At 47.4% G+C, this 20,394-nt stretch overlaps 2 protein-coding genes across 4 annotated transcripts in view; one reads left to right on the top strand and one right to left on the bottom strand.

Annotated features, from left to right (window-relative positions):
* The window catches only part of CAPG (capping actin protein, gelsolin like), a 21,198-nt gene extending 18,723 nt beyond the window's left edge, over positions 1–2,475 (top strand). The window contains exon 11 of the mRNA XM_034659456.1: positions 1,983–2,475. The gene's annotated coding sequence lies outside the window, so the exon portion shown is untranslated. The remainder of the gene's footprint in view (positions 1–1,982) is intronic.
* ELMOD3 (ELMO domain containing 3) overlaps positions 1–20,394 on the bottom strand; it is a 30,224-nt gene that overhangs the window by 5,140 nt on the left and 4,690 nt on the right. For 2 of the 3 annotated variants that reach the window (XM_034659459.1, XM_019803357.2), the window contains exons 4-10: positions 18,774–18,851; positions 18,243–18,312; positions 13,996–14,064; positions 12,936–13,027; positions 11,164–11,287; positions 10,772–10,894; positions 7,611–7,741 (exon numbers count right to left, since the gene is read on the bottom strand). In XM_034659459.1, the coding sequence (XP_034515350.1) occupies positions 7,611–7,741; positions 10,772–10,894; positions 11,164–11,287; positions 12,936–13,027; positions 13,996–14,064; positions 18,243–18,312; positions 18,774–18,851 (687 nt within the window). The remainder of the gene's footprint in view (positions 1–7,610; positions 7,742–10,771; positions 10,895–11,163; positions 11,288–12,935; positions 13,028–13,995; positions 14,065–18,242; positions 18,313–18,773; positions 18,852–20,394) is intronic. The other variant, XM_034659460.1, reaches the window with a different exon arrangement.

Here is a 20,394-nt window from a genome sequence, read left to right as displayed (position 1 = left end):
TCCCCTCCCCTTCCCCTTCCCTTCCCTTTCCTTTCCTTTCCTTTCCTTTCATGCAGGGCTTGAACTCATGACCCTGAGATCAAGACTTGAGCTGAGACCAAGAGTCGGACACTAAACCCACTGAGCCACCCAGGGGCCCATCCCTCCTATTCTTTAATAACAAAAAACTAAGAAAATGAAAAGGGGCTTTTCCCAAGGCATTTCCATGTATAACATGTTAGTTTCCACTGTTGCACATACCCAAGGACACCCACTGAGGGAGACCCACATATCAGTGCACTCATTAGTTAGAACAAAAGCCCATCAGCTTCCCTGAGAAGAAAAAGCTGTTACAGTATGATGCAGAGCTGTGCTGTCCACTATGACAGCAAGCAGCCACACAGAACCATTTAAGTTTAAATTAATTAAAAATTAAACAATATCGGGACACCTAGGTGGCTTAGTCGGTGAAGCGTCTGCCTTCAGCTCAGGTCATGATCCGAGGGTCCTGGGATCGAGCCCCGTATCAGGCTTCCTGCTCAGTGGGGAGTCTGCTTCTCCCTCTGCCTCTGCCCCTTCCCCCTGCCCCAGCTTGTGTTCTCTCTCAAATAAATAAATAAATAAATAAATAAATAAAATCTTTTTTAAAAAATCAATTAAAATTTAAAATTCAACTCCTTAGTTGAAAAAAACCCTAGGTCTTTAGTCCTATTAGCCGTATCAAGTGCTCAATAGCCACATGGGCTCAGTAGCTACCGTATCAAACGGTGCTGATGTGATACATTCCCTTCATTGTAGAAAGTTCTATCTGACAGCACTGAACTGTCCAGGGTCTTCTGGCTCCACAAAGATTTTTCTTGCGTCTTCCATGACATCTGGTTCCAGATCTCGGCCTGGCCACCTACTGGCTTTGTATCCTTAGGAAGGCCGCCAGAACTCTATGAGACTTAGCTTTCCCATTTCTTAAAACCATGAAGGAAGTACCTTTGAGTGCTGTGCAGAAAAGAGTTAACACACCAGGCCTGAGACTGCTGTCCTTAGAGAGGCCCACTTGCAAGGGTGGCCCCTGGTTGGCACCTAGATTTGGGGAGGGTTCCCACCATTCCCCCAGGATGACTCATGCACCTAAGCTGTTTGTACAAACAATATGGTTTATGCCGAATGTTTGCTTTTTCTCTGTGATTCTGGCACTTTGGTATGTGCTACACAGACGGTGTCTGCATGACCCCCCCCTATAAAAACCTTGGGGACTGACTCTCTCTCTAGTGAGCTCCCGTGGCTGGCAATGTTTCCTGTTCTGCACAATTCGATGCTGGAGGAATTAAGCGTGTCCCATGCAATTCCACCAGGAGAGGACTCTTGGAAGAAAGCCCATGCCCGATTTCCTGTGGCTTTGACCCATGCCTTCCTTCCCTCTGCTGGTTTTGCTTTTGCTGAACTAAATCATAGCCGTGTGTACAACTATAGGCCAAGTCCTGTGAGTTCTTCCAGCGCATCATTGAACCGGGGGTGGTCCTGGGGACCCTGACACACATGCCATGCTGGATGGAGTCAAGTCACTAACATCACAAACACTCTACAGATAGGTTTTACTGCCTACAGTTCACATTTTCTATTACCTATCCCAGGACCCACTCCCAGAGTTACTGCTGGAAGTAATTTAGATCACATATCAAAATACAAAGCACAGTGCCGGCCCGAGGAGACGCGAAAACTGCTCATGATCGTTGTCCTTGCCTTGACATGAGTGGCTGAGGTAGGCGGCCACGCATTTAGGCCTTCATGTACTGCCTATCTACCACATCCTTGTATAAGATTGCCCCCCCTTGCCTTTTCTCAGTCTAAAAATAAATATGGGAACAAGAATATGGTAGCAACATAATTAACATAAATAATCTAAACCCAGTGTTCACTCACTCTCAGGAACATTCTTACCAAGCCCACTAATTAAAAAGCGGTGAAAAACTGGAATTCAGATCTAAAGGTCTCCTTTTCTCCAACAGTTCCCTTGGCCCAGAAGAGTGTTGCCTGGAGCCGAAATACCACTCGGAGGCTGTGTTTAGGAAACTGACTGAGGGACAGCAGAGGACACCAGACCTGGACCGTTTTAAGTTTCCATTTCTCTTCATCCCTCCATTTGGGCTTAACCATCTTTGAATCCTGAAGCAAGGAAGACTGGGTCATCTTTTGTGGGGACTGCTGACATGGCCCCGTGTCTGGAGACTCAACCCTGTAGTTCTGGGGAGGGGCCTGGGCATCTGCCTCCCCCCAGGGGACTCTGAAGTGGGTTGATGGCTGACAGCTGCTGCTGTAAGGAGCCCACTGCTGGGTCAGCTGTCAGGAGGCGGGTCCCAGGCCCAGCTTCACCACTTACTAGCTTTACCTCTCTGACCCTCACATTCCTTTGCTGGAAAACACATTTACAAGGATCATCGCTGCTCCACCTCTTCTCCGGCCTGTCATGTTGGCTGAATAAAACAATGGATAGAAACTGCACAGAAGGCTACAGAAGTGCGTGTGTGACTAAGCACGATTATAAGCTGCTTCCTCGCCTGCCAGCAAGTAGCCCGATGTGCCCTGCACCTGTGTCTGTGTAACGGCTCCACTCCCCAGCATGGCGCGGGCTAAGCACTCCCACCTGTCAGGATTCTGGGAGACTACCCCCCTCCCCCGACCCCCGCCCCCAGGACTTGTATTTTTTGGCCAGTTCCCCTTTAGCAGGATGTACCACGGGTACCTGGAACTTTAGTTCTCCCCTTAGGAGACAACAGGACTGGTTGCAGGCAGGGCTGTGTCCCCCAGCTGCTCCTCTGATCTCACACATGCCTCCTGGAAAATGGTGTTTTCAAGATTCATAAGGGCTTGAGGTCAAGGGTTACTTTAAAACCTTGGAATTGCTTACAGTTCAAGGAATTATACAACGAATCTGGAAGGGACCTTGGAATTGTTTAGGCCGAACTAAGGCCCGCAGAGGTTAAGTGGCTTGTCTCAAATCATAGCTCCATAATAACAGTGTAGATGGAACTAGCGTCCAGCCTCCTGACGCCCGCGCCAGCCCTCTTACTTTATTAGGTTAAGCTGCTCTTCCATCTTATTGTCAGACACGAATATTGTGGGGGAGTACACATAAATCCCCAGTAAATCCCACAGAGAAACAGACTGGTCAAACTGGTCAGTCTGGGTCCCTGCCAACCAAGCTCCCAGTCTTTCCTCTCATCCTGCTGCCCCCTCTGTCTGGGATGCTCCTCCCATGGATATCTGAATGGCCTGCTCCCTCCCCTCATTCAAATGAGGAATTCTGAGCTGGCAATAACCCTCTACCCTGGCTTCCATATTTCTGCAGGAAGCTCTTATAAGAGAGCCTTTACAGGTTACAAGAAGGGAGATACTGAGGTCAGAGATGACCTATAGGTAATACTGATTAGCTGTGGGACCTTTGGCAAGTCATTTCCTTTATCTGGGCCTCCAGCTAAAATGAAGGGCTGGGGGCGCCTAGGGGGGCTCAGCTGGGTAAGAGTCTGACTTCAGCTCAAGTCACAATCTCAGGGTCCTGGGATCAAGCCCCATATTGGGCTTTGTGCTCAGTGGGGAGTCTGCTACTCTCTCCCCCCTCCCCCATTCATGCTCATGCTCTCTCTCAAATAAATAAATAAATAAATAAATAAAGCCTTTAAAAAATAAAATAAAATAAAATAAAATAAAATAAAATAAAATAAAACAAAATAAGGGGCTGGATTGCTGAGGTACTCCTCAACCTCTGGGCGTCTGTTAGGACGAAGCAGTATTGCTGTGAGAGACTGCATCACTGCGCAAGCTAACAGGTACAGTTCTCAAACTTCACCCAGAAATTACCTCCCTGCACCATGAGGACCACAGAAAATGCCCACATCCTCAACTTGTGGGGACCCAATATATCTCAGGATCAGATACTCATGAAGTCCCACTCTTGCCTCCTCCAGTGTTTCCTGGAATAGACAGGCATAAGTGAAGCCTTAAGATTTATTTATTTTTATTTTAAATTTTCTTTGAAGATTTTATTTATTTATTTTAGAGAGAGTGAGAAAGCATGAGTGAGGAGAGGAGCAGAGGGAGAGGGACTAGCAGACTCCATGCTGAGCGCAGAGCCTGATGGAGGGCTCATCTCATGACCCCGAGATCATGACCTGAACTGAAACCAAGAGTTAGATGATTAACTGAATGAGCCATGCAGGCGCCCCAAGCCTTAAGATTTAATAGCTGCTTTCCCCAAAAAGATACAGAGATACTGAGTAGACATTAGAAATGAAAAATTGCCCCAGTGGCAGGAACCGTAGTCAAGAACTTTTAGACTAAAAAAGGGATCCAACTAAGATACACACACACATTAATAAATTAAAAATAAAAAAGGCATCTACCTGACTAATGGTTGTGTTGCACGGGTACGCGTGTGTGTGCTGTATTTCCAAGACTAAAAATACTCTTGGAAATCAAAAGTTACCTTGATAACTGACACTCACTGAATGACTAATGCGCTTGGCACCTCACATACTTTACCTCCAGCACTGGTTAATTCTGCAGGGTTGGAATTATTTTCCCACATTACAGAAGAAGAAACGGGCATGGCGAGAACTACATCACATGGCCAACAACACTGTTCCTGGAACAGTCTGTTTGGGCAACTCTGGCCTGACCATCTCCAACGCTCTGATCTGATGAAAATGCGCAGGTGTGACCTTCAGTCCCTTACTTGGGCTCCTCTGCCTCAGGCAGTATCCAGCCACCAACCTTCCTGTTGTGCGAGAGGTGCTGCCAGGGCCTGGAACAGGGGAGCTCGCCACCGCAGGCCGCTCCTAGCAGAGATGGGAGTGAACCGTGGCACAGACGTATATTCCAGGCTCTGTCCACTCAGAGGGCCTAGAAGGGTGAGAACTTAGGAGCAGCCAGAATACCTGGCCCTCAGCTCTTGCTTTCTAAATGTCATTCTCCAATTAAAGGAGTGAGAGCTCCTTGGAGAAGTGGTTAATTCCAGGGCTGGGAATCATACAGGGAAAATACAAGATGAGGCTAGAGCATCTTCTGGTGTCCAGAAAGCCAAAAAGTGCTCAAAACAGGGGATAACGGGCGTGGGGGGGGCACCTGGGTGGCTCAGTCGGTTAAGCATCTGCCTTCAGCTCAGGTCATGGTCCCAGGGTCCTGGAATCAAGTCCCGCATCGGGTTCCCTGCTCAGCGGAGAGCCTGCTTCTCCCTCTTCCCCCCTTCCCCGCTCATGCTCTCTCTTACAATCTCTGTCTCTCTCAAATAAATAAAATCTTTATTAAAAAAAACAAACAGGGCATACGAAAGGTCACAGCTGCTGACCCGAAGGAAGTCCTAAAATGGCCAAAGCTGAAACAATGTCAGCAACAAAATGAGTGACAATACTACTGGGTTATAACCCACAGAATAAAATAAATACGCAGGAGCCCACACTGATATAAAAAGCAACTGAATGAATGCATAAATATAATAACATAGACAATTGGAATTCTTCCAATTAATAAATGTGAGAGGAATGAGGGAAACAGAAAACTACCATTAGAACAAATTTTGAGGAAAAACAGAATATTTGCACAGTCTCAAAGTATCCTCCCCAACATAGTTATTAATTACAAAGGGAAAAATAATAACTACAGTGGAGAAACCCGGCAGATGCCACCCAGGTCAACCGTCCCGGGAGTAAGGCAGGTTGGAGCTGAGGCACTGAGAAGGAAGGGCACATCACTTCTGTGGTGCTCTTGCCAAAAATGCACAACCTCAATGGATAACTTGTATGGCAAACTGAACCCCCCCAAACTTTCTCTTTCTTTCCCATTTCAGTTGATGGCCACTCATCTTTCCAGTTACTTTCAGACTAAAAATCTCTTTTCTCACGCCCATCATCAGTCCATCAGAAAAATATGCTGACTGCTTCCTTTCCTTCCCTTCCCTTCCCTTCCCTTCCCTTCCCTTCCCTTCCCTTCCCTTCCCTCCGTCCCTTAGCTCTACCCCAATGTGGGGTTTGAACTTATGACCCCAAGATCAGAAGTCTCATGCTCTTCCAACTGAGCGAGCCAGACATCCCAATTGGCTCTACTCTCTTAAGCCCATATGCTCAAGATTCTACATCCAGAATCTGACCACTTCATACCACCATCTCTGACTTAATTATAAAAGCCCTCACTATAGACTGTTCTCAACCTAGCAGCTGACAGGATACATTTAAAAACATTAGATTGGCTCACATGCTACAGGCTGCGACAACCCTCACTTCATTCAGAATAAAATTAGAAGTCCTTATCACAGCCTACCAGGCCCTCTGCCATCTGGTCCCTGTAAGCCGTAGGACCTCCACTCTGACTGCTCTCCTGGGCTCCTGTTCCAGCTGGTTCCCTGCTACCCTTTTACGTGCCGGACACACGACTTCCTCAGTATCTTTGCTCTCGCTGTTCCCTCTGCGTGGAATGCTCTCCCCCAGACACCAATGGAGCCAACATCTTCAACTCCTTCGAGGTCTGGTTTACCTCCCACCCTCTCGTGAGAGCTACCCTGAGCATCCCATAAAATACTCCCCACATTCTCCTAATCTTATCCTGTTTTTTCTCCTTAGCACTTATCATCTTTGAACATACTCTATTATTTATTTATGTGTTAGGCTCACTGCCTAGTCTTCTTTGCTAGAAGGATCTTTGTTCACTGATGTATCCCAAGCACTAAGCATGATAACTAGCATAGGGAATGCTGAAGAGAAATTTGTTTAGTGGATGAATTCCAGGTCCCATGCAAGTGGCATAGGTGAATGGCAGGAAATGGGTCCAATTTGTTTTCTAAAATGGGGTGACTGGGGGCGCCTGGGTGGCACAGCGGTTAGGCGTCTGCCTTCGGCTCAGGGCGTGATCCCGGCGTTCCGGGATCGAGCCCCGCGTCAGGCTCCTCTGCTGAGAGCCTGCTTCTTCCTCTCCCACTCCCCCTGCTTGTGTTCCCTCTCTCACTGACTGTCTCTATCTCTGTCAAATAAATCAATAAAATCTTTAAAAAAAAAAATAAATAAATAAATAAATAAATAAATAAATAAAATGGGGTGACTGCCACCTTTTACCACCTGGGAAAATCATTAAATCCAACCCTGGAGAAGGTTTGGACAGCCTGAAGGCCACAGGAGCCACTTCTGTCCTGTCAGTAAGACCATGTGTCCCTTGACCCTCGTAGAGAGATCTCCTCCTCTGGGGTACATACAGGCTAACTCTCCTCCTGGTACAGTTCAAGGGATAGCCTCAGGGAGGACAGTGAGCTGACACATTAACATCACAGCTGTGCCTAGTGCCTCTGTACACATCTCATTTAATTTTCCTAATTGTCCAGCTGAAGTGTCCATGATTTTCATTCTACAGATGAGAAAACCAAGGCTCTGTGGAGTTGAAGCACTTGCTGGAGACGCACACTAACGAGTGGTGGAGCTCAGATTCTAGTGCAGGTCAGGCTAATGGGGGAAGCCTGGTCCTGGTTTGCCTCAGTTGTCCTGAGAGCCCTGAGCAACTAGAGACAGCCCACGTGAAGCCCTCCTGGTTGCTCAGGACCACCCTGCACCCACAATGGCTCCACAGCCCTCTCCTCTGGCTTCCCAGCAAAGCCCCACCTGGATATGGTGATGAGACAGGCGGAAAATCTCCTGGGCCATCAGCAAGGTCTTTGAGTCCATCACCAGGTACAGCAGGTGTAGGAGGGCAAGGAAGCCTGCTCCTCTCAGGTCTGTGGCTGGATTCGCTCCTGTAACCGAGATGAGGAACTGAAGGGTGATGGTGAGCAATCCCAAAGGAAGTCCCTCCTCCCATGAGCTCCAAGGGCTTGGCTACCTTTGTCAGGCCAAGTGGGGAGCCTGGACTTCTACCCCTGCCTGACTGTAACATGGTGCCCCTTAGCTTCGCCAAGGTAGCATCAGCAAACTGGGGAGCTGGGACTGAGCCCCCACAGCCTTGTGATGTCAGTGCAGTCTACATGTGATGTGCAGTCCACTCCTGTAATGAGTCACGTAATGAGGCTCCTGTGCCCCTCTTAGCCAGTGGAACCAGCGGAGGCCAAATGGGGTACATAAATTTCTACCCCTGCCCAGGAGTAAAGAGGTGACATCCTCCTTCCCCCACTGGCTTGGCATCAGAGGAAGCCTGCTAAAATAAAAGATTTCAGCAGATCCAGGGTGTCATTACACAGTACCCCAAATGTCCAGGATACAATAAAGAAATCATTTGTTACATCAAGAACTAGGACAATCTTAATTTGAATGAGAAAAGATACTTAATAGATAGCAACACTGAGATAACACAGATGTTGGAATTATCTGACAAGGTTTTTAAAGCCGCAGTTATAAGCAGAATAAAGGCCCCTCCAAAGATGTACTTGTCTGAATCCCTAGAACCCAGGAGTATATTCTCTTGCATGGCAAGGGGAAAGTAAGATCAGAGGCAGAATTAAGGTTGCCAATTGGCAGATAGGGAGATTATCCTGCATTCTCTGGGTGGGCCCAAGGTAATCAGAAGAGCCCTTAAAAGTGACAGAAGGAGACAGAAGCACAGAATCAGAGAAAGTGAAGACAGAACCAGGCTCAGGAAGATGCAATGTTCCTCGCTCTGAAGGAGGAAAAGTGGAGACGGCCTCTAGAAGGTGGAAAAGGTCAGGAAATGGAGTCTTTCCTGGAGTCTCCAAAAAGGAATGCAGCCCTGCTGCCACACTGATCTTACCCCAGTGAGACCTGTGCGGACTCCCGAGCTACGGAGCTATAAGATAATAAGTTTGTGTTGTGGGGCACCTGGCTGGCTCCGTCAGAAGAGCATGCGACTCCTGATCACGGGGTTGTGAGCTTGAGCCCCATGGTGGGTGTAGGGATTACTTGAATAAATAAATTAACTTTAGTAAGTTTGTGTTGTGTCAAGCTACTGAATTTGTGGTAGTTTGTTGCAGCAACAATAGAAAACTACTACAGCAGTTGTCATAAATATGCCTTTGATAAACAATTACACAGTTTGAAAAAAATGAAAAAATAGAAAGTCTCCGTAAAGAATAGTCAGGTATAAAGAACCAAATAAAAAACTTACAACCGAAAAATATAACTAAAATTAAAAACTCACTCGATGGGCTCAATAGCAGAATAGAGACAACAGAGGAAAGAATCGGTGAAACTGAAGATGGAACAACAGAAATTATCTAATCTGTTGAACATCAGAGAGAGAAAAAACAAACAAAACAAAATGAGCAGAGCCTTGGAGCTCTATGAGTTACAGAACAGAGATCCAAAGAAATGAACATAGCCTCTCACCTGTGGAACAGCACAGAAGATCTAGCATCTGTGTAATCAGAGTCCCAAAGAAGAGAAAATATGGAGCTGAGAAAAGTACTTGAAGTATTCACTTATGTGGAATTTAAGAAACAAAACAAACGAACAAAGAAAAAAAAAGAGACAAACAAAAAAACTGATTCTTCACTATAGAGAACAGATGGTTATCAGAGCAGAGGCAGGTGGGGCATGGGTGAATAGGTGAAGGCCTAAGAGTACACTTATTTTGATGAGCACTAGGTGAGGTATGGAATTACTGAATCACTATATTATTCGCCTGAAACTAATATAACATTGTATGTGAGCTACACTGGCATTAAGGAAAAAAGGTACTTGAATAATGGCTGAAAATGGACCATATTTGGCAAAAGACATAAACCTACAGATTCAGGAAGCTGAGTAAACCCAACAGGGTAAACCCAAAGAAATCCACACTAAGACACAACACACTCCAGCTCCTCCTAACTATAAAAGATCTTGAAAGCAGAGAGGGAGAAACAACTCCTTACCTCTCAGGGAGAAAGAATGCAAGAGACAGTAGCTTTCACATGGAGGCCAGAAGCAAGTAGCACAGTTTGCAAGTGTTACAAGAAAAGAGCTGTCAACCTGGAATTCTCTGTCCAGAGAAATGATCCTTGAGGAGTGAAGGGGAAATCAAGACTTTCTCATATGAAGGAAAACTGAGAGAATTTAACACTGGCAGACCTACTTTAGAAAGTAGTTGAAGTTCTTGAAAATGAAAGGAAATGGTAAAAGAAGAGATCTTGGAATATCAAAAAAGGAAAACAGAGCAGTGGAAAGAGTAAGCATATGGGCAAATACAGGAGACTTTGCTCCTCCTCTTGAGTTTTCTAAATTGTTTGATGGTTGAAACAAAAATCGTAACACTGACATGATTCTCATTGCACATGGAGGAAAATGAGGTAATTATATTATAGATGAGGGAGGATAAAGGGACTTAAACATGTTGTCAATACCAATGGACCAATTAATTATGGGTACATAAAATTTCCTTTTTAAATGAGGACATTTTCCTATTCCATATAAATGTAACTTGATATGATTTGGAAAAAAGAGTAGCATAATCCAAAAACAGCTGAAATCATTTTGCTTCACTCAAAAAAACAAAATAGTATAAAGCAAAATTTTCATCCGTGTTAAAAGGAAAGAGGAAAAAGAAAAAACCAGATTCCAAATCCTATCACTCTGATGCTTTTCCTCTCTCTTAGAGTAAATGTCTGACAATGGCTTGTTAGGCCACAAGAGACCTTTCCCCTTCAGCCACACTCCTTGCTATTTCTCAAGCACAGTGAGCATGCTCACCTCAAAGCCTCTGCATTTCCTGCACCCTCCTCCCCGATATCCTGCCTCAGGGTGCTGGCGTGACAGGAAGAGGACTATCTGGGCTCTCACTCTAGTCCTGGATTCAGGGGTCAAGGAAAAGAAGATGAACCATTCTTGGCTCTTACCCTGAAAGCCCAGATCTTCCCAGTGGTCTCCGTGGAGGGCACAGTCAAACTTGGAGCCAGTCAGCTTCCTGTAGATGGTCTGGAGGACTCGGCCATGCACTGGGTCTTGGCTATCCAGGCCACCTGCCCGAAAACACACCCCCACTCTCTGTCGGACTGCCTGCCCCTCAGCGGAGGACCGAGTGTTTCTCAGAGAATGGTTCAGACAAGATCGATCCGGACTGTCCTCAAGAGACTGTGTCCTCCCACATTTTCACCCTGCAATGCCCACTGTCCCTGCCCACACGGTACATGCAAGACCTCTGGCTTCGCCTCAGCAACAGGTGGGCAAACAGTGCTCTCTGCTTGACCACATGTGCAGCCCTGCCTCGTGGCAGCGCCTGTGCACTCACACTGAGCAATGGTCAGGACCAAATCCCTTTCTTCTCGGAGGCCCTGGTGGAGCTTCGGAGGCCCGAAGAGGCAGTGCCGGAGGGCAGCGAGCCCTGTCCTTCGAATAGTTGGCTGGATTCTTTTCTGGGGAGGAAGTTGCAGGCAATGGGCAGAGGGCTGGGTTCACCTGCTCTAATGAACTTACCATCAGGATCAGTCCAGGGACTGTTCTTGCAGAAGGAAGTAGCTCCCCCAACTAACTGGCTGGTGTCTGGGCCAGGGAAGGGGCAGGAGCTGTGAAGCACCTGCCCCATCTCCAGAGACAGGCTCTTCTGGCTCCCGAGATTATTATAAGTAGAAAAGGGATGTCCCCGGGGCGCCTGGGTGGCTCAGTTGGTTAAGTATCGGCCTTCGGCTCAGGTCATGATCTTGGGGTCCTGGGATCGAGCCCCGCGTCCGACTCCCTGCTCAGCGGGGAGCCTGCTTCTCCCTCTCCCTCTGCAACACCCCCCGAATCCTGCTCTCTAATAAACAAATAAAATCTTAAAAAAAAAAAAAAAGAAAGAAAAGAGATGTCCCCAAATATAGGCATTATTAGCCCGTTGTCTGCATTTGCTCCTTTGGGCTTCCCCAGAGCTACTATTGCATTGACTGCCAGCGATGGCGGGCATGGGGACCCCCACTTTGGTCTGACAAAGCCAGGCCAGGGTTCCCAGCAGGGCTGCTTTACCTTTTGTACGTCCGTCTCTCTCTGCAAAGGGCGTGAATGATACAGCCTAGCAGTCCTCTCAACTTCCAGGGTGAGAGAGCCAGTGAGGAGGGGGTTTTGTGGGGACTTTTGGAGCTGGATACCTGAGGGGTTGTTGGAGCATTCTGTCTATACCACAAGGGTACCTCCTAAGCCAGGTCATGCTGAGTTACTGCTCAAGGGCCAGTGCCGCAGGTCTTAGAATATTCTGATTTTGGTAGCTTCTGGCCCTCTGCGTCCCATAAACCAACCTGATTCTTGACTTTTCAGCCTCTCTTGAACCAGGTTTTAGGTTGAAGATCTGAAATCACAATCTTCTCAAACTACTCTTAGTCACTCAAGATGCCCCAGGAAGCCCACTAGCTTTTTTTTTTTTTTTTAATTTTTATTTTTATTTTTATTTTTTTTAAAGATTTTATTTATTTATTCGACAGAGATAGAGACAGCCAGCAAGAGAGGGAACACAAGCAGGGGGAGTGGGAGAGGAAGAAGCAGGCTCATAGCGGAAGAGCCTGATGTGGGGCTCGATCCCATAATGCCGGGATCACGCCCTGAGCTGAAGGCAGACGCTTAACCGCTGTGCCACCCAGGCGCCCCCCACTAGCTTTTATTCTCCTCAATGTTTCTTCTTTTTCTAACCCCACATATTTTTAAAATTTCCAAATAACTTCTGGTTCCCTGAGGGAATGGAAGATCTTCCTACAATAGCCATGAATTACTCAGCTTTCTAGACAAAATGCCTTGCTTCCCTAAGGAACTATCTAGCATTTGCTTCCAGACCTCCCCATCCCTAAGAGGGAAGAGGAGGGAGCAGCTACACAGACCTGTGTATGGCAGGGTCACAAAAGCTCTGGGGACACAGTCCCAAGAAGGCCACTGGGGTCCTGCATGAAGCCTGGGTCCTTGGCCACCCCTGATTTTGTGCTCCAAGATTTCTTAGGTGAGGTAGGATCTTTAACTGGAAGCTTCCATCTTGCTTCCCCAGTGCCCTAGGCTGGTGGGATAGAAACCTGGCTCCTGGGATGAAGGAGACTACTTTCATACCTTGAAGGAAGAGAGGTCCACAGTCTGGAAATGCTGCAGAGCCTCGCTGAAGGAGATCAGCTGCCCAGGCTGGTCCGCGCTGGCCTGGCTCCCTGTGGTAAAAGGGAAGACACTCTCAGATTTATAACGGTAGTCATTCAGTCATTCGGTCAGAGAACATTGACTGAGGGCATTCTGGTTGTTACCTCTAAGCCAAACACTGGCTTTCAGTGGCAGACATCAGATATCTACAGCTAAAACTAATCCTCTTTTAAGGGGCTGACATTATCTGCTGGGCCAGGTCCCTTCTTAGACCGGGCCATTCAGAGGCTTGCTAAGCCAACCTCTGCAGTGAGTAGGGACAGACCTGCCCTGCCGGCGGTCCCATTCCACTCATCTGTGACGAGGTGAGTCACTGCCTGGAGTAGGTACCCACGTAGGAGCACGCTGGGGTCTGTCTAGGGGCCCTTCCTCACTTCCACTTTGCCCTTTCTCACACCCTGTATATGAATGACCCCCTCTCCCTCCTCCAGTACAGTCCACAGAGAGTGAACTTATCAGTTAGCAATGTCGGGGATGACTGACACAGTCCACTGTGATGACTTTCCAGGAGCTCAAGTAGAGCTCAGGCTCTAGGTTCGAGTTCTACCCTCCTATAGCTCCGTCCAAACCTGTCAGAAAAGGAAGTGGGACAATTTTTACCCAGCCCTCGAAGCTTCCAGCAGATGGCTTCGGCCCCTATCTCAGAGACTTCCTTGTCTGGTGAACCACCTGTGCAGGCACCCCGGCTGTCTGCCTCCATCTTCTGCCCACCTCATCACCCTGCACAAGCAGACCCTGACCAAGTTCCTCCCTGTCTTCTCTCAGGTCTGAGTAGGTGGCATTCATTCCCATTTCCTCCAGAGGTGGAATGTCATCATCTTTGGATTTGGAAAGATATTTTATTCTATGTCAGGGAGGTAAAAGGGGAACTCTCAGGAATTCTGTCTCCCAAACCCAGGGTCACAGAAACGTTAGCCACACGTGGATGGTGCCTTTATTAGCAGCTGGGCCATGTGGACAGCGCCGTCCCTGCGGTTACCTGTCTCTGTCTGGATGTTGTCCACAGCTTCCCATTCTTCTTGGGCTCTGAGCACCTCGGCACTCACAACTGCAATAGTGAGAAAAGGAGACCCTCTGAGACCTAGGGACATCTGGCTCGCTGCTGCAGCCCCAGCCTTGCCTGCCCACCTTGGGTCCCACTGCCCTCAGATACCCTCTCCACACAGCTGCCGGAGAGAGCATTTGAAAAGGCATATCTGGGGACACCTGGGGGGCTCAGTCGGTTAAGCGCCTGCCTTCGGCTCAGGTCATGATCCCAGGGTCCTGGGATCGAGTCCCGCTTCGGGCTCCCTGCTCAGTAGGGAGCCTGCTTCTACCTCTGCCTGTTCTACCGGCTCTGCCTGCCACTCTACCTGCTTGTGCTCTCTCTGACAAATAAATTAACTAATTAAAAAAAAAAGGCAGATTTGATGTCAATCCCCTGCTGGAAACCCTCCAGGGGTTCTCCATAACTCTGCAGATAAAACCCAAACTCTTCACAGCATCTAAACACTTTCACAGTTTGGATCTTTCTTCCACCAGTAGTTGTGCCCTAGGGCATCCAGAAGTCCTGCACTTCCTCAGCCCCTCCACCTTCTGTGTCTTTGCTCCGAAGCCTCTCCCCCTGCAGTCACCCCAGGAACCTGCACCTTCTGGTCCCAATTCCCCGCCCCCGCCACACCCGTTGCTGTTGTTCCTCCTCAACCTCCAGTGAACTCTGATATCACCCTCAGCCAGGCGCCTTCCCTGACTTCATTAAGTCTGCAGAGGGAGCCAGTGAGCCCCTGACACCCAGGGTCACTCAGTGTCGTGGCTGTCACTCCGCTACACTGGGAGCTACATGAGGATAATGTTCTCCAGAACCTAGTGCGGTGCCCGACACAGGACAGGTGTTCAATGAATGTCTGCTGAATGAATGAAAGCACCGGAAATTGGGGGGGGGAGCAGGAGAGAAAAAGCAGCAAGTTAGGTTCTCTGTTGCCACCACATAGCCCTTTCTCCAAACCACAGCTGTCACTCTAACCCAGACTGCAGGCGGTACGTCCTCTTGCTGGCTTTTCCCATTTGCTAGCGAGGAAATCAACACAACATGGAGAAAACAGAGAGATTTCAGTCCAAGACCCCAAATCATGACCCTTCCAGCCTCCAGCCCCAGTGGTAAGAGTGAGAGAGGGCAGCTCCTTTTGACCATGCAGTCTTGACTGAGGATATTACAGGGCAATGAACTGTTCTGAAAGTATAGTTGTAAATAAAATAAAATAAAATAAAATAAAATAAAATAAATAAAATAAAATAAAATAATAATAAAATAAAATAAAATAATACAATACAATACAATACAATACAATACAATACAACCAGAAACTCAAAACACTAACAGAAACTGAGGCAGAGAAAGCTGCTGGGAAGCCATAGAACTGGAGCCCAGCTGCTAGCAAGCACTTCCTGTCCTCACTCCACAGCTGCACTTCCGTGGGCAAGGTACTTAACCCCGAGTCATCACTCGTGGGACTGCTGGAGGATGACGCAACTCTTCAGCTTCTGGGCAGGGGAGACGGTATATGACCCAAAGGTCAGTGCTCAGTGCGTGTTAGCTAGTGTCACTGACACAGTCCTGGGTTCGGGTCCAGCAGGGCAGTAGGTAGTGGCAGCAGGTGACACGGGTCTGGACTTCTGGGAAATTCAATCTTGCCAGCCCCAGTCTGAGGTGGACTGAGACTCGGAGCCCGAGGACTTCCAAGCTAGATAACTTCACCAGGATACAGACTGCTGGACCTTGGGTGGTGAAGAAAATAAAACTTTCTTCCAGCATGCTGCACCCTGGGAGGTGAAAAGGAGGGAACAGAGCAGCGGCAGCAGGGACTGCTCGTTATGGTGCTGACGAGGGCTGCATCACCCATCACCCTCACTGACACCCGGCTTCATGGACTCTTCACCCTGCAGGTCCTCATTTCAAGCAACTTGGTCAAATTTTTTTTTTAAGGTTTTATTTATTTGAGAGAGAAGGAGAGAGAGAGCCCACAGTGGCGGGGAGGGGCAGAGGGAGAAAGAGAAGTAGACTCCCTGCTGAGCCCAGAGCCCCTTGCTGGAACTTGATCCCAGGACCCTGAGATCATGACCTGAGCTGAAATCAGATGCTTAACTGAATGGGCCAAGCAGGCACCCTTCTTTTCTTTTTTAGAGCTTTATTTATTTATTTATTTATTTATTTATTTATTAGAGAGAGAATGGGTGCCTGAGTGGGGCGGGGCGGGGCAGAGGGAGAGGGACAGAGGAATCTCAAGCAGACTCCCTGCTGAGCGCAGAGCCTGATGCGGAGCTCGATCTCATGACCCTGAGATCATGACCTGAGCCGAAATCAAGAGCTGGCCACTTAACTGAGCCACCCAGGCGGCCCTCAACCTTTCACCTACAAACGACTCAGAGGAAGGCTGTGAGCTGGGAGCGGAAACCTCACCAGCACCTGGGAATCTGCTGTGACTGTAGCTTAGTCAACAGAAAGTACAAGGTCTCAGCTAGTGGTTGCATTCTGGTGCCTAAAATCTGGAGACAAATGTCCAAGACAGAGCAAGAGCACCTCTTTCCTTTCCTCTTGGAACCAGGGAGACGACTCCTCATCTGAAGATGATCCTGATATAAATACTAATTTTCCCCAACAGAAAAAAATGGAGGCAAAAAACAGATCTTCGGGACAGTGAATGCAGCTCACATTAGCACAGTTCTCTACCTCTCTTCCTTTTTCAACTGCCTCCTTTATTTGGGCTCTCTTCCACTTATCCATACGGGAAACAGTATCACTGAATTAGTAAGCCTGTCCATCTATCTACCTACCTATCTATCTATTTTATTTTTTAAACATTTATTTATTTGAGGGGGAGAGGGAAAGACAGTCTTAAGCAGACTCTGTGTAGAGCTCAGAGCCCAATGTGGGCCACATCTCATGACCCTGAGATTACAACCTGAGCGGAAACCAGAGTCCAACACTCAACCCACTGCGCCACCCAGGAACTCCATTTATTTACTTATTTTTAAAGATTTTATTTGAGAGAGAGAGAGGGGGAGAGCTCAAGCAGGGGGGAGGGGGAGAGGGAGAGGGAGAAGCAGACTCCCCACTGAGCTGGGAGTCTGGTGCAGGGCTTGATCCCAGGACCCTGAGATCATAACCTGAGCCGAAGGCAGACACTTAACTGACTGAGCCACCCAGGTGCCCATTTAAAAGATTTTATTTTTTTAAAGTTATCTCAAACATGGGGCTTGAACTCACAACCCAAGAGTTGTATGTTCCACCAACTGAGCCAGCCAGGTGCCTCATAAGCCTATCAATTTAAATGAGCTGAGAGCAATCTGGAAGAAAACTGTAACTGTTTAATATGATTAAAAATATGTGGCACAGGTTTATAGTCCATGTGCTAAACACTTGACCTTGGCTCATGTAATCCTTACACAATTCCCATCACACAGGTTCTGACACACCTTCTGTTTATAGATGAAGTAAGTAAGGGTTAGAAGGTTAAGAAACTTGCTCAAGGTCCTATAGCTGCGGGGTGAGAGAGGCAGGACTTAAACCGGAGGTGTGGGACTCCAGAACTGGTGTTTCTCACCTGCTGAGTGGGCTTTTCTGTGTCAGAAATCAGCAAGTGAAACAAGCTTTAAGTACAGTACACGAAAGGATCATGTAAAGCAGATAAAATAGGATGCTTTTTCAAAGCCTTTTCATATACACTGTCTCATTTCATCGTCACAATATCCCTTTGAGACTAGAGAAGGCATTGTTATCCCCACAGCAGACATGGAGATGACATGATCGCCCAAGGTGCATAATAAGCCGTGTGCAGTGCTAGATTATGACTCAAGTCTTTTGACTTCTAATCCAGTGTCGATTCTAATTTTCCTTGAAGAATGATAAATCTGTAAAATTCTATAGGATAAGTACTGAGAGAAATTCAAATGATGAAAAGTAGACCACGGGGGGCGCCTGGGTGGCACAGTGGTTAAGCGTCTGCCTTCGGCTCAGGGCGTGATCCCAGCGTTATGGGATCGAGCCCCACATCAGGCTCCTCCGCTATGAGCCTGCTTCTTCCTCTCCCACTCCCCCTGCTTATGTTCCCTCTCTCGCTGGCTGTCTCTATCTCTGTCGAATAAATAAATAAAATCTTTAAAAAAAAAAAAAAAAAGAAAGAAAAGTAGACCACAGGGAGCTCTGATTTGGGTCCCACCCAGGCTCCAAGGGCCCTGAAGGGACCTTACCAGCTGGCTCCCATCCATTTGCTTCTGCTGTCAGGGCCCGGAGGACACCACGGTTCTTCAATTCTGAGATCTGTATGCGCAGCCGACCTTTAGTGTGAGGGTGAGTTCATACCCTCCCATCCACATGCCCCTCCCGCGGTACAGAATGTCCTCAGAACTAGACGTCAGAAGGCTGGTTGATTAAAGCCAATCTAAAGAGAGGAACATGGAAAACTCCAACTCTGATGTACAAGTTGGGTGACGTGGGACAAGCATGTGCTCTCCTTGAAGAATAAACAAAAATGCACACAACTCGGTTGAGACTGCGGTGTGCCTCTGGTATTCCCACTGCATTTTATACTCTGCTTTGCTGGAGCAATTATCTTCCTAGCTAGAGGTTGTTTTGCAAGTTTGTGCCCCACAACTCTGCCCCCAAGAGTCTCCTGGAGGCAGGGTCTCTGCTATCCTAAGTCCCCCGTGCCTGGCCCCACAGAGCAGTACGCAACAAAAGTTTGTATGGGTGGGAGGTACTGGGGTGTGGGTGACACGTACAGGAATTCCTCTGAGAGCCCGAAGAGCACTGGTGTCCTTGTCATATGGTGAAGGATACGTAGCACACACACTTTCAACCTGCAAGACAAAGCAGGGTCAGCTTCTTGGGCACAAATCAGCCCTCCAGAGTTGACAGCTTAAATGTCACTCCTTTTCCCAATACCACACACACAAAGATGGACGAACTCCCTAGAACTTAACCGTAAGGAATACTGTAAGGGAAAACTTCTGCCTCATCTCGTCTTAAGATAAACTCCAAAAAGCTTACTTAATGTTATCTCAGATTTCTTGGCTCTGTGAAAGGTCTCAGAACTCTGAGAAAGTAAAATTTAGTGAGGCAGTTTTCTTACTTTTGGCCTTTCTGTTCAGCTAAACCTTTGCCCGTGAGAGCTTTAAAAAACCACTTGACCTCGGTGGCACAGCGGTTGAGCGTCTGCCTTCGGCTCAGGGTGTGATCCCAGCGTTCTGGAATCAAGCCCCACATCAGGCTCTTCTGCTATGAGCCTGCTTCTTCCTCTCCCACTCCCCCTGCTTGTGTTCCCTCTCTCTCTGCCTGTCTCTATCTCTGTTGAATAAATAAATAATATCTTTAAAAAAAAAAACCACTTGACTAATTTTTGCAACTCAGATTATCAATACAGGACTAATTTTCCTAATAGGTTAAAAAAAATCCTACAAATCAGTCAGGAAAAGAAACCCAACCCAGCAGAAAACTGGGCGTGGATATGGACAGCTTACAGAAAAGGAAACACTCACTGCTCTGAAACAAACAAAAAATGCCCAACCCTACTCCTAATGAGATACATGTTAAATAAAACTAGTCTGAGATAATATTTGTCACTTATCATAGGAGCAATTTTCAAAAGTGTGATAACACACTGTGTTGGCTAGAAAACCAAGTGCTGTAACACACTGAAGGGTAAATTGTACCCACCTCTACAGCTTACAAAACCTGACAAAATCATACAGGCTTTGTCCACTTTGGGCCTGCAACTGCAGTCCAGGAATTTATCCAACAGATATACTCTCCGTGTGCAAAAGGACATCTTACAGCATCATTCGTGGTAGCAATGTTTGTCATAGCAAAAGGCTAGAAAACCCCCGAATGCCCACTAATGGACTAATTCCACAAATAAAAGCATATTAACTCCATGAGCTCCAATCTAGCCATAAAGAAGAATAAGAACGTGTTTTATGGACAATTTGGAACAATCCACATGATACATTAAGTGGAAAAAGCAAAGGGCAGAGTTTATACACTATGTTACCATTTATATTTTTAGAAAACACACAAACATATTTGCCCGTCTCCGCCAAGACTATTTCCAGACTTATACTCAAGGAAGCAGTGATTTTGCCTCCAGAAGAAAACTGGGTGGCTGGGCGACAAGAGGAGAAGGCGGTTTTTTCACTCTAGGTACATGTCCCCTACTTTTTGGATTCTGAACCATGTGAATATATTATTTTCTCTAAAATAAATAAGAGAAGGGGCACCTGGGTGGCTCAGTGAGTTAAGTTTGGGCCTTCGGTTCAGGTCATGATCCCGGGGTCCTGGGATCGAGTCCCGCATCGAGCTCCCTGCTCAGCGGGGAGCCTGCTTCTCCCTCTGCCCCTCCCCCTG

Source organism: Ailuropoda melanoleuca, chromosome 4, assembly GCF_002007445.2.
Source record: "Ailuropoda melanoleuca isolate Jingjing chromosome 4, ASM200744v2, whole genome shotgun sequence".
Taxonomy (NCBI): Eukaryota; Metazoa; Chordata; class Mammalia; order Carnivora; family Ursidae; genus Ailuropoda; species Ailuropoda melanoleuca.
The sequence above is the reverse complement of the archived record's forward strand: the minus strand, read 5'-3'. Positions and strand labels throughout refer to the sequence as shown.